We start from the raw sequence: 14,000 nt of genomic DNA, 5'->3' as shown, positions 1-14,000 counted from the left end.
TTCTGGACCAAGGACTCCTTGTACAACATTCTGATGGAAGCTCAACAAAAGTAAGAAAACTTATGTTATTTCTGTTTAAAATGTTGAGTCCTATTCTCCTCCGTTTTGGTGAGCGCTGTCTCGCAATAACGCAAGCTGTATGTTATGGTAAAGTTATTTTTTTAAATCTAGCACAGCGGTTGCATTAAGAACCAGTGTATCTTAAATTTGCCATACAGCAAGTACTTTTATGTAAAGTTTATGATGTGTTATTTGGTCAGATTAGGTGAGTGTCCAAAATATCTCTGGAGATTCTAGTGAATCGATGCTACGTATTCACAATGTATGATCAGGATTTGTAGCTCTAAATATGCACATTTTCGAACAAAACATAATTGTATTGTATAACATGATGTTATAAGACTGTCATCTGATGAATTTGTTCAAGGTTAGTGATTAATTTTATATCTTTTGCTGGTTTTTGCAAAAGCTACCTTTTGCGGTGAATAAATGCGTTTGTGTGTTTGGCTATTGTGGTAAGCTAATATAATTCTATATTGTGTTTTCGCTGTAAAACACTTAAAAAATCGGAAATATTGGCTGGATTCACAAGATGTTTATCTTTCATTTGCTGTACACCATGTATTTTTCATAAATGTTTTATGTTGAGTATTTAGGTATTTCACTTTGCTCTCTAATTATTCTGGATGCTTTGGTGATATTTTTGATGGTAGCTGCAATGTAAAACTATGATTTATACCTCAAATATGCACATTTTCGAACAAAACATAAATTTATTGTATAACATGTTATAAGACTGTCATCTGATGAAGTTGTTTCTTGGTTAGTGACTCATTTTATCTCTATTTGGTCGGTTTTGTGATAGCTACCTATGCGGTAGAAACATGGTGCAAATATGCGGTTGAGTCTTTGGCTATTGTGGTTAGCTAATATAAATACATATTGTGTTTTCGCTGTATAACATTTTAAAAATCGGAAGTGATGGCTGGATTCCAAGATGTTTATCTTTAATTTGCTGTATTGGACTTGTGATTTCATGAAAATTATATTATATGATATCCCTGTCCCGCTAGGCTATGCTAGTCAGCTTTTTTGATGATGAGGATCCCGGATCCGGGATGGGTATCACTGTTAATCATTTATGTACTAACTAAATCCCAGAAATGCAAAAAACGCACAACAGTAGATATGGTTACAAGGAAATGATAGGGGAGGTTCCCTAGAGGGCTAAGCCGATATGATGGCTTGGTGGACAAAGGGAAGTGGGTTTGGACTGAAAAGGGCGGGAAAGACAAATGGAGTCATACACAGTTGATACTTATATTAATTGAAATGCTAATCCTTTGCACATGAACGCTCACTCATTTGAGAATAATTGCGATCCATATATATTTACGCCCAGTGTGTCGTCATGATCTCTGTTGGAATTGTCAGTTCATCGTCTCTCTCTGCTTCCCTGAAGATCAGTTTTTGGTGGTTAGAATTGATACTTCAGAGTATCATTCAGAAATGTTTACATAAAATAAGTGTTTCGGCGGTTGTTGGTCTTCGCATCCCAGGTTGACATTTCTAGCTGCAGACTAGTAATTATTATCTAAGATTTGCTCTTATTCTGTAGGGATCGATAGTCTCAGAGTTTAACTTCTCTGCGCTACGGATCCCTTTTACGGGATCACATTCCTAAACAACCGCTAGAATTGCAGGGCGCCAAATGCATAAATATTACTAAAAATATTTATAATTATGCAATCACAAGTGAAATATACCAAAACACAGCTTAGCTTGTTGTTAATCCACCTATCGTGTCAGATTTTTAAAATATATTTTACAGCGAAAGAAATCCAAGCTTTTGTGAGTAGCTTTCAATGCTACAACAGTTAGCCTTATATTAGCTTGGTCACGAAAGTAAGAAAAGCAATAAAATTAATCGCTTATCTTTGATAATCTTTGGATGTTTCCACTCACGAGACTCCCAGTTACACAACAAATCTTCTTGTTCGATAAATATTACTTTTATCACAAAAAAACGCCATTTGGGTTGCGCATTATGCTCAGAAAATCAAAGCCGTGTTCCGTTCGACAAATTCCAAAAAGTATCCTTAATGGTCGTAGAAAAATGTCAAATGTTTTTTATAATCAATCCTCAGGTTGTCTTTAACAAACATAATCGATAATATTTCAACCGGACCATTACATATTCAATAAGAGACAAACGGAAAATGGTGAGCTCCTCTCGCGCGCAGGAACTATTTGGAGGACACTTGACTAGTTTTGAAAGAACTCCTTCATTTTTCAAAATAAAAGCCTGAAACTATGTCTAAAGCCTGGTCACAGCCTGAGGAAGCCATTGGAAAATGAATCTGGTTGATACCCCTTTAAATGGAGGTTAGACGGGCCAAGAAACACAATATAAATATCACTTCCGGGTTACATTTTCTCAGGTTTTCATTTGCAGAATAAGTATTGTTATACTCACAGACAATATTTGGACAGTTTTGGAAACTTTGGAGTGTTTTCTATCCTAATCTGTAAATTATATGCATATTCTACAATCTGGGCCAGAGAATGTCCGTTTACGTTGGGCACGTTATTTAAAAAATAAAAAAATCTGACCTCTAACGCTAAGAAGTTAACCATTTCCAGCCGTGTAGCCAATGCTCCATGTGGTATGGTTAGGAATTCAATAACTATTCGCAATCACAGCTCATGCTGTGGGTTTGCTTAGTCTGGAGAGGATTACCTCAGGACGGGGTTTCATTCTTAACAATAGAAAAGGTGGGTCTATGATGCCAGATCATGTCTGTGCTCACGGGGTTGGGCCAATTACTTAGTTAAACTTTAAAAGGAATACAATTCTCTCACATTAAAGGTTTAACATTACATAATTTCACAGTTTCATCTTTACTCATTCATTTTATACAAGAGTTAGATGCAAACCCCATAATTGAAAAATGCACATATTCAGAGATATAGTTGTGTTTTCTGTCCTCTCTGAGGTCACCAAATGAAACACACTCGTCATACCCGTCCCTTAAGTGTCCACGGACCATTCACAACTTCTCACAAGTGGACATTTTGTATCAAACTCCCATTTGGGGGATTTAGGAGTTCGCCATGTGAAATCCTTTGTTCTCTCTGTGTCTCTCTTTCTGCATGGCCACGGAGAGTCTCCTCTACGAATTTACGACCTGTAATAACAGAACCTCTCCCTGTGTGTGACAGATGCCACGATCTGTACCCAGAAAGGACCACGTCATGATAGTGTTTAAATCCTTTACAATGAAGATCTGTGAAGTTATTTGGATTTTTACAAATTATCTTTGAAAGACAGGGTCCTGACAGGGTCCTTTTTTTGCTGAGTTTAGATTATGCATGTACGAACTACACTGACACATCCAGCCCAAAGAAAGACGCATAATGTTCAGTAGCACAGCATAACATATAAGAATGTCTGACTGTACAGTATCACATGTTTCTGGTTAATTTGTTTCTGTTTAGTACCCACTATGATGAATGATTTGAACACGTTCACTTCTTTTTATGTATTTTATGATTTGTAATAACTATGCTGTAACCTGTATTGCTGACATTATATTCTTTTACATTTATATTATATTCTTTTACAGCATACTACTGTCATTGTGTTTATATATATATATATATATATATAATTTTTCTTCAAAACGGTAAAAGTATTTTAATAATTTTAGGTTTACACAAATACACTTAAATCATAGCGGTACAAATGATTAGCTCTCTGAAAATTACATAAATATCAACATATGCATATAAAAAACTTGTAAGGAAAAGCAATAAGCTAAATCAACTTTGAGTAAATTAAAAGGAGTAAAATATATATTTTAAATTCAGACAGCTGTGCTTACAGATGGAGGATCTTAATTTGACCAGTTTCTCACAGCAGGAAAAAAGTATCCTGCGGAAACTGGAATTGGGAATTATTATGTGGATACATTTAATGAAAATGTTTGTAGAGGTTGATATTTTTATTTTTTTGTTAGGGCAAATCAAGTCTGATATTTCAAAGTGGAAATTTCAAATTTTAGCAGCATTTCTAAACCTCGAATAGATTACAGGTTTGCATTTCCTGCAACAGGGTGATCAAATTAAGATCCTTCATCTGTAACTGCTTGTTATTTGAAAGAATATCCACATTGTAGCACGATAGAAATGTAAAGGTAATTTCTGATTGAGCCGACATATGCAGAGTTTACCGTGAATGCAGTCTCCGCATACGCAGGTACATTGCCTTTACATTTCAATGACACTATAGCACAGACCTTCTGCAGTCTTAGGCCAAGAATCAATCTGTTAATGCTTTGTCAGCTATGCACATGTAAACATAATTTCTGATTGAGCTGAATTGAATACTGTGTCCGTGAACGCGGGAACATTGCCTTCAAAGGTGTACAGCCGACAATAAGCTATGTGATAGAATCCTGGTCTAAGATGTTAAAATTCCTGATTATTTGCTACTCTTTTTTCCCCCACCATAGCATATACACTCCCTGGCATATATAAAATATATTTTTTAATTATAACAAAACTATAACAAAAGATTGCATTTTGGCGCAGTCCAGGCAGTGCTGAGAGGGATAGTTTGACCTGCTCTTTGTTCCCTTTCTGGTTGGATGGGGGGGGGGGGGGGGGTCAGCCTAGCACAATGGAGATGTCTACAAGCGGACGCTGGTCTCCCACCATGTTGGGGTGGTGATCTCCCACTGTAGATGGTGGCTGATGCTGGACCTGGAGACCTGCTCTTCACCGCATACTTGACTGTTACCTGGAGTCTGGAGAATAAAAACGTACATTAACAATTTCACTATGAATGTTGAATTTATGAATGTTAAAGGACTCTGACTGTCACGTTCCTGACCTGTTTTCTGTTAGTTTTGTATGTGTTAGTTGGTCAGGACGTGAGTTTGGGTGGGCAGTCTATGTTTTCTGTTTCTATGTTGGTTTAAAGGGTGACCTGATATGGCTCTCAATTAGAGGCAGGTGGTTTTCATTTCCTCTGATTGAGAGTCATATTAAGGTAGGTGTTTTCACACTGTTTGTTGTGGGTGGTTGTCTCCTGTGTCAGTGTTTGTCGCGCCACACGGGACTGTCTCGGTTTATGTAGTCTGTTCCTGTTCGTGAGTTCTTCGTGTTTTATGTAAGTTCGTTGTTCAGGTCTGTCTACGTCGTTTATTGTTTTGTAGTTTGTTAAAGTGTTGTCGTGTTTTTTCCGTTTTGTAAATAAATATTATGTCGAATTCAAACGCTGCATTTTGGTTTAATCCCTGCTCCTCCTCTTCGGATGAAGAGGAGGAGGAAAGCCGTTACACTGACCATGAGAAACAAGATTCTCTGGTCTGATGAAACCAAGATTAAACTCTTTGGCCTGAATGCCAAGTGTCACGTCTAGAGGAAACCTGGCACCATCCCTACGGTGAAGCATGGTGGCGGCAGCATCATGCTGTGTGGATGTTTTTCAGCGGCAGGGACTGGGAGACTTGTCAGAATCGAGTGAAAGATGAACGGCGCAAAGTACAGATCCTTAACTGGGGGGTGAACGTTCACCTTCCAATAGGACAACGACCTTAAATACACAGCCAAGACAACGCAGGAGTGGCTTTGAGACAAGTCTCTGAATGTCCCTGAGTGGCCCAGCCAGAGCCCAGACTTGAACCCGATCAAACAACTCTGGAGAGACCTGAAAATGGCTGTGCAGCGACGCTCCCCATCCAACCTTAGAGTTTGAGAGGATCTGCAGAGAAGAATGAGTATGGGTCGGCAGGTAGCCCAGTGCTTAGAGCGTTGGACTAGTAACCGAAAGGTTGCAAGATTGAATCCCCAAGCTGACAAAGTAAAAATCTGTCATTCTGCCCCTGAACAAGGCAGTTAACCCACTGTTCCTAGGCTGTCATTTAAAATCAGAATTTGGTCTTAACTGACTTGCCTAGTTAAATAAAGGTAAAATATATTTTTTTTTAAGAATTGGAGAAACTCCCTAAATACAGGTGTACCAAGCTTGTAGAGTCATGCCCAAGAAGAGGTGCTTCAACAAAGTACTGAGTATGGGTCTAAATAGTAATGTAAATGTGATGTTTTTTATTTTGAATACATTTGCAAAAATGTCTAAACCTGTTTTTGCTTAAATCATTATGGAGTATTGTGTGTAGATTGATGATAAAAAAAAATGTGTAGTCCATTTTTTAGAATAAGGCTGTAATGAAACAAATGTGGAAAAAGTCAAGGGGATCAATACTTTCCAAATGCACTGAATTTCCTCAATTCTTTGCTCTTCAACTTGCCTGAAGGAAGAACGTGTCAAGCAATTTACAAACCTTTCAAGCACAAGAAGGCAACAAAATGTGTCTACGACTTAGGTGTCTGTTAGTGGGGAGAGAGTACTCGTTCCCCTAGATGTTGTTAGTTTTGAGTCTTGGTATTGGTTTTTGTGTTTGCTAAAAACCCACTAATTTCTGCTCCGCTTGTGTAGCAAGTGCTTCCTTCCTTGAGGAAGATGGCCAGTGGTAAGAGTAAGTTAAAAAAGGCTAACTAGCTGAGTTTGAACGTGCCGTAGGGGATGTGGTTTCACAATGGAAATGAAAGACACTCATGAGTGCTGTCCTGTTGCCTGAATTGGAAACACGCTCAGGAGGCCTTGGCTCGTAACAGTTCGTGTGACCATTGTCTCTGGCTGGGTTCAACTGGGAGTCGGCCTGGCTTTTTGGGAAAGATTGGTGGTCGTAGTTGTGTAATTCCAGCAGAGTGAGGCTCATTCCAGTTTCTCTGGCAGTGTTCAGAATCCAGATTTCGAGGATGATATACTATTCCTGATTGGCTCTGGAGGGTTTTCAGAGTGTGAATCGGACAACATCAGTCCAGGGCAGCCTGACATCCCGGCTTTGGATTCGGCAGGAGAGACTGAACAATTGGTTGTGAATACGCCTTTGATGGCAGTTTCTCCCCCGCTGCGGAGCTCCTCCAGGTTTGAGGGAAGGTATTTACCTCCTGTCCCTGCAGATGTTAAGTGACACTCCTATTCAAAGATTTTGCTGATGAATGGAGAATTACATAGCTCCAGAGGCTAACTAGGGGGCTAATCCTAGCACAGTGTTTCCGATTAAACAGTGACGGTTTTCGGGATTCCTGAGAGAGATAGGCAGGTGTATTTGGATGAGACAGTTTCGCCAACAAGGTTGTTTGGCTCGGGACCCTCCTTCCAAAGCATTTACTGTGGCAACAGTGCTCCCAAGTGGCTTGGTCAATGGGGGCAAGTTTCTGTTTACCGAACCTGGTGAGGGCCGAGTATCAGAACGGACAGTTCTGCTAAATCCCAGTCCTCAGGATGACGCTCTGCACCTTCAGGAGATAATGTATGGGTGACTTGCAACGTGCTCAGGCCATTGGAGATAAAATGCAAATGTATTTTACCTTTATTTAACTAGGCAAGCCAGTTAAAAACAAATTCTTATTTACAATGACGGCCTACTCCGGCCAAACCCGGACGACGCTGGGCCAACTGTGCACTGCCCTATGGGACACCCAATCACGGCCGGATGTGATGCAGCCTGGATTCAAACCAGGTACTGCAGTGACGCCTCTTGCATTGAGATGCATTGTCTTAGACGACTGCACCACTCGGGAGCCCCACTTCATGAGCATCCCACACATGCTCAATGGGTGACATGTCTGGTGAGTATGCAGAACATGGAAGAACAGGGACATTTTCAGCTTCAAGGAATTATGTACAGATCCTTGCGACATGGGGCCGTGCATTATCATGCTGAAACATGAGGTGGTGGATGAATGGCACGACAACGGGCCTCAGGGCCTCTTCACGGTATCTATGTGCATTCAAATTGCCATCGATAAAATGCAATTGTGTTCATTGTCCGTAGCTTATGCCTGCCCATACCATAACACCACCTCCCCCATGGGGCACTCTGTTCACAACATTGACATCAGCAAGCCTTTCACCCACAAGATGCCAAACACAATGTCTGCGGTTGTGAGGCCAGTTGTACGTACTGCCAAATTCTTCAAAACAACTTTGGAAGCGGCTTAAGATAATTTAATGTTCATTTCTCTATCTGGCACCAGCTCTGGTGGACATTCCTGCAGTCAGCATGCCAATTGCACTCTCCATCAAAACTTGAAACATCTGTGGCATTGTGTTGTGACAAAACTGCACATTTTAGTGGCCTTGTATATTCCCCAGCACAAGGTGCACCTGTGTAATGATCATGCTGTTTAATCAGCTTCTTGATATGCCACACCTGTCAGGTGGATGGATTATCTTGGCAAAGGAGAAATGTTCACTAACAGGGATATAAACAAATTTGTGTGCTTTTGGAACATTTCTGGAATCTTATTTCCGCTCATGAAACATGGGAACAACTTTACATATGTGTTGGTCCCATGTTTTTGTTTTTCCTGTGAAACGCATTGCGTTGGATCGATATCTAAAATGTGCTATATAAATAAAGCTTGATTTGATTTAATGCGACCCAAATCCATAGACCCTTCTTGTTCCAAAAAGACTCACTCCGAGACATGAGGAGTCTGGAATGCCAGAACTCGCATAAGGAACCGCAAGTCCAAAACAATAGGGCACCTGCTGTGACTTGATAATGCGCGTTTGAGGGGTTTGTTTCAGGTTAAAAGGAGGTTCTCCATTTCAGAGCTATTTGATGTTCCTACAATAGCTTTTTTGAGCAGGGCATATCTTTCTCCACATTGGAGGTTTATATGGCAGCCATCTAGAGATTGACCGCTCTACCACACATTTTACATTTACATTTTAGTCATTTAGCAGACGCTCTTATCCAGAGCGACTTACAGTAGAGTGCATACATTTTTTATTACATTTTTTTTTTTTACATTTCATTACATTTTACATACTGAGACAAGGATATCCCTACCGGCCAAACCCTCCCTAACCCGGACGACGCTATGCCAATTGTGCGTCGCCCCACGGACCTCCCGGTTGCGGCCGGCTGCGACAGAGCCTGGGCGCGAACCCAGCCCAGCCTGGGCGCGAACCCAGAGACTCTGGTGGCGCAGCTAGCACTGCGATGCAGTGCCCTAGACCACTGCGCCACCCGGGAGGCCACCCGGGAGGCTGGCGGTCTCACACAGTGGACACACACAGTCTCATCCTCTGGTGGTGCGGTTCCTGGGCTGCAGTGGTGTCTGGCAGCATACAGTGTCTTCATGTGTGGCAGCATACAGTGTGTGCATTTCAGGGTTACCCCAATTCCCTGTGGGTGTGAGCCTTGGGCTACCGTGGTAGTGCGTGAGTACACAATTTCAAGGTTACTGCAGGCTTCCTGTGGGTTTCATTGACGCTTGTCGACACTATGCAGCGCGCGTGCGCTTTACCAAGTCAAGACAGGTGTTCTGTCATGTTGGACCTGCGGTTCATTGTACGAGTTCTGACATTTCAGGCTTGCAAAGTAAGTATTGTTCTTGGGCTGCAGTGTTAGCGTGTCAGTATACATAGCCAAGTTGCAGCAGGTTCTGGTCCCTTATATGGAGCTCTGACAGTTCAGGCTTCTCAGGTAAGTATTAGGGGGAAAAGGTGGCTTCTGTAAGCCCCTTTTGGAGCCGGTGGAACCTGTGTGCTTGGGCTGCAGTGGGTCTTCTAGTTTGGTGTCGGCTTGGGGCTTGATTGTATGCCCGCATATTTTATACGGAGTGACCGACTGAAAGGGAATATAATTACTGTTCCCTGAAGGAGAGAACAAGGTATAACATATTTTGGCCCTGTGTAGTCATGGGGTTTGTGTACTGAACTTAGGAAATGGATGCAATACCCGGTATTATAGCCAGGAAGGCGGGGCTCTTGAGGGCGGCTCGGCAATTATTGGCCCGTTGGGCGTGATTTCAGCTTGCTTCAGGTGAATAGGATTGGTTGTTGAGACCCCACAGTATGTTATACCTCGTTCCCTCCTTCAGGGAACAGTAGTTATATTCATAACTGTATGGTTTCTGTAATAAGAGCGTCCTGCAGCAAGAACAGTGAGCTTACCTTTATTTAGCCTTCACCAACCAATCAGGGCAAATTCAACAAAGATGATGATGAAGTGGATGGCAGGACCTGTCATCCCGACAGTGACAGCATAGTTCGCTTTGTCCAGCTCTGGTTCTGGAAATACATTGACATCAAAATCTCAACGTCTACATACTATAGGTTAGAACATCTAATCTAGTGTGCGTGCATGCATCTATTTTACCAGACTTAGATACACAAATGGTTTTGATCTTCTTGGTATCGTTGGCCCAGCTGACTTGGTTGCTGTTGTTACAGATGATGGAACCCCCTGCCACATAGACAGAGAGCAGGGGGACAGTGGAGGTCTTAGCCCCTCTACTCTCTCCTCCCACCTGAGAGCAGGTGCTGTTGTTACAGTTGGAGGTGACAGAGGTGTTCTGACCTCTGCAGGTCACAGTCATGTTACAGATGCCATTGATGAGGGAGTTAGAGTCCACTGTCAGGACTGGAGGCTCAACTCTCTCTGAAAACACATAGACATACAGGGGTATCATCACAGACTGAATTAAACTGAACTGACTATCCTAATAATAATAATAATAATAATAATAATAATTTGTCAAATATTGAAAAGTTGAATTTAGTCAACATCTAGTGATTAATGTGTCACTGTATAGAATAAATAAAGAAAACAGTCAAACCTACCTTGGACTTTGATCAAGTATGCACCAACATTTCTTTCTTCAGTACCAGTCACTACTACATCATAGTGTCCACTGTCTCCTTCCTGTAGTTTCTTCAGTAGCAGAGAGAAGTTTCCCTCACTAAACTCAACCCTTCCATTATACACAGGAGTAACTATACCAGCTCTCTGTGTAAAGAGGTATGTTAATACAATTTGTGATTTGTTAAACTTCCATATCAAAAAATTATTATTTGTGAGGTCTTCCTTTCCCTGGACATCCAGACGAACATCCTGTCCCTTCAGCACAAACACAGGGGTCTCAGCACGCGACACTGAGAAATAAACACAGAATACTTAATGTAAAAAAATATGAAGAATAATTCATTGTGACAAATAGATCAGTATGATTCATGATTTTTGCAAAGTAACCTCCAACAGGAATATGTTCAAATATATGTTAATTTGCAAATAGCCAAACGTGCTGACACAATCTTATAATTGGCAAAACGTATTTATTTGCACATAATCATTTTGAGATTGGGCTGGAACTTCTCTACACATCCTATTTGCTAATGGTTTAAAGATGAACCCATTAATAAGATCAGCTGCCTTTAGATTAACAGTCACAACCTTTGTTACAAGTAATACAGGATATGATACACACAATATGAACTATTCACTAAATACGTTTTTGTACTTTTTGTTATCACAAACAAAATAGGTTGCATAGGGGCATGTCATTTCCGTGTAACCATCCACATATGATTCCCATTAAACTGAGTGTAATTTCTACTTTAAATTATTTTAAATTGGAGATTACATTAAGTACCGAGCGTGAACACAGTTGATACGAAACACACATTGGTTGAAGGTCACCAGGGCCTGTTTTTAACAGAAAACAACAGCCTCAGTTTCAGAAACCATGTCTAAAAAAAATGTAAAGAATTGTTGAGCTGCGCATTTCCGGTAGTGAGAGGTTCCATGCTTCAAATGGCGTTGTGGCGTAGTTTCCTGTCACTGACTTTCTTGTGACACTGAACTTTTTCTCACAATAGTACAGTATACGATCACAGCCCAGAATTGTTTTATTACTCATTGATTGTATTCCACAACCTGTTTAAAACTACAGTATCATAAAAGTTTTTTGCACTAAAGTTATTACATACTTTACTTTCAATTCTATCAATTACTTGTAGATTTTTTTTTTTACAACTTCATCACACCACATGACCTAAAACATTAGTACTTCATTAGATCATGTGACTGTTTGACCCACTGACTAGACAATCATTACACTGGTTAGACAACCAGTACACTGATTGTACTGGTTATAAGCAGAGTAATCAGTACAAATGATACTGGCTGTTACTGTTTCTGCTAATCAGATTATAGACACGTCTAATCAATAGAATCAGTATACAGATGTCTTAGAAAATGTTTTTACCTGGTTGATGGAGGAGAGTTAGTAGAATAGCGAGGGTGAAACGCAAGGTCGCCATACTTTGATAAATGACTAAACCTAAATGAGGAAGTATTGTCACATAGGCCTATACTTCCTCTTCCTCTAGTAGGTTTTACACCCATATCCGGAAATTTCACACAATATTAACATATTCTGTTTGCAATTCTAACATGTGCCATGGCATATGAAATTAATTGATAACCTGTTTCCAATACATTTGAAATGTATTTATGAACTAAAAATTTATTCCAAACTCAGTTTTTTTTGTGAAAGCAAAGATTGAGTAGAATGCATTTTTATCATGCTACAAATCAATTTGTGTTACTGTAAGATTTGTTATTGTGTAATTATGGTATTTCCAACACGTTTTTAACATGTATATTTCTGGTACGGCAGCCCCTACCAAATTACTGACACCCAAATATGGGAGCCATGCCTTTCATTAACTAGCCGAAAATAAATCAGTCAACATTCATACTAGATATTGTCTATAAGAATGCAGCTGCCACTGTATTGAAGCCATTGGACACAGCTCGTCATAGCGCACTACGCATCTTTACGGGCGATTGGTTCAGTACACATCACTGCATTCTTTATCAGAAATTAGGCTGGCCCTCTCTGAAGTCTCGTAGATCAATGCATTGCACTTTTTTTGTTAATAAAGCCCTTCTGTATAAACCTCTACCGTACCTAACTTCAATTTACAGACGTACGAGACACCAGACCCGATCTCAGAGATGCATAACTCTGGAGATCCCTTCGAAAGTTAGATGACTTGGTGCCTCTGGGAATTCAAAAGGCTGATTGAGGACTTTCTTTACTGACAAAAATGTGTTTGTTTTCTATGATTGTGTTTTGCTCTTCGTGTATTATTAGGGCTGCCGAGTGGCGCAGTGGTGGTGTCAAGAGGTGTCACTGCAGTACCTGGTTTGAATCCAGGCTGCATCACATCCGGCCGTGAATGGGAGTCCCATAGGGCGGCCCCAGGCCAGTGTAAGGGACATTGTCCTATGTACGTTTCTGTCTTTCTGTATTTATAGTAGAATCATATAACCAAAATCTAAAGACGGTGACATCTAGTGGAAGACCTAGGAAGTGTTTGCTTATCCATAACTATAAGGGGTATCATTTGGCACTGTTTTGAAAATCGAGTTCTCACTTCCTGTTTGGAAGTCTTCTCAGGTTTTTTGTCTGCCAAATGAGTTCTGTTATACTTACAGACATAATATGCATAAATAATAATATGCATTAATTACCTTCTGGGGCAGAGTAGGAGGAAATTCCGTTTGGGCATGCAATTTGTTCAAAGGGGAAATGCTGCCCTCTGTCCCGATGAAGTTAAATTGGTGTCCCGACTCTCTGTGGTCATTAAAAAAAATGCCATGGCACTTATAGCAAGAGTAGAGTTGTCAACCCTGGTGTCCTGGCCAAATTCCCAACCTGGCCCCATTTCCATCATGGCCACCTAATCAGCCCCTCATTCCTAATTGGCATATCACTCCTCACCTCTCCACCATGCCAGCTGGTGAGTGTTCTGGCACAAAATGGTTCACAAATTATTGCTGATGGGTACCTTCGTGTGTGTGTAAAATAGTACTGTTCTCAGACTTCATTCATAGATTTTAGATTTGTGAGTTTTTTTTTGTTTTGCAAAACACTATATATACATTGTTTAGCTGGAATGGAATGTTCATATCCTGTATATTTGACTGTGGTATGTGGTTCTCGCCTAGCTGTCTGTCATTGAACAACCCCATGTCATAATTATATATAGTGGGAAAAAACTCCTAATTTCTTTAAACAACAAAAGCTAATTTACCAACATCTCTGAAAATTGATAGTGTTTTGGA

General features: G+C 40.5%; 1 protein-coding gene across 1 annotated transcript; it reads right to left on the bottom strand.

Moving 5' to 3' along the window:
• Positions 1-4,663: 4,663 nt before the first annotated feature.
• LOC129813601 (uncharacterized) lies at positions 4,664-13,976 on the bottom strand. Its single transcript, XM_055865937.1, has 5 exons — positions 12,133-13,976; positions 10,709-11,020; positions 10,245-10,526; positions 10,040-10,156; positions 4,664-4,808 (listed from the first exon to the last, which is right to left on the bottom strand). Exons 1-4 carry the CDS (start codon positions 12,185-12,187, stop codon positions 10,053-10,055), a joined length of 753 nt encoding a protein of 250 aa, XP_055721912.1. The 5' UTR covers positions 12,188-13,976; the 3' UTR covers positions 4,664-4,808; positions 10,040-10,052.
• Positions 13,977-14,000: the final 24 nt, after the last annotated feature.

The sequence above is a fragment of the Salvelinus fontinalis genome, chromosome 17 (assembly GCF_029448725.1).
Source record: "Salvelinus fontinalis isolate EN_2023a chromosome 17, ASM2944872v1, whole genome shotgun sequence".
In the NCBI taxonomy this organism is placed as follows: domain Eukaryota; kingdom Metazoa; phylum Chordata; class Actinopteri; order Salmoniformes; family Salmonidae; genus Salvelinus; species Salvelinus fontinalis.
Note: the sequence above shows the minus strand (reverse complement) of the source record. Positions and strands in the feature narration are given on the sequence as shown.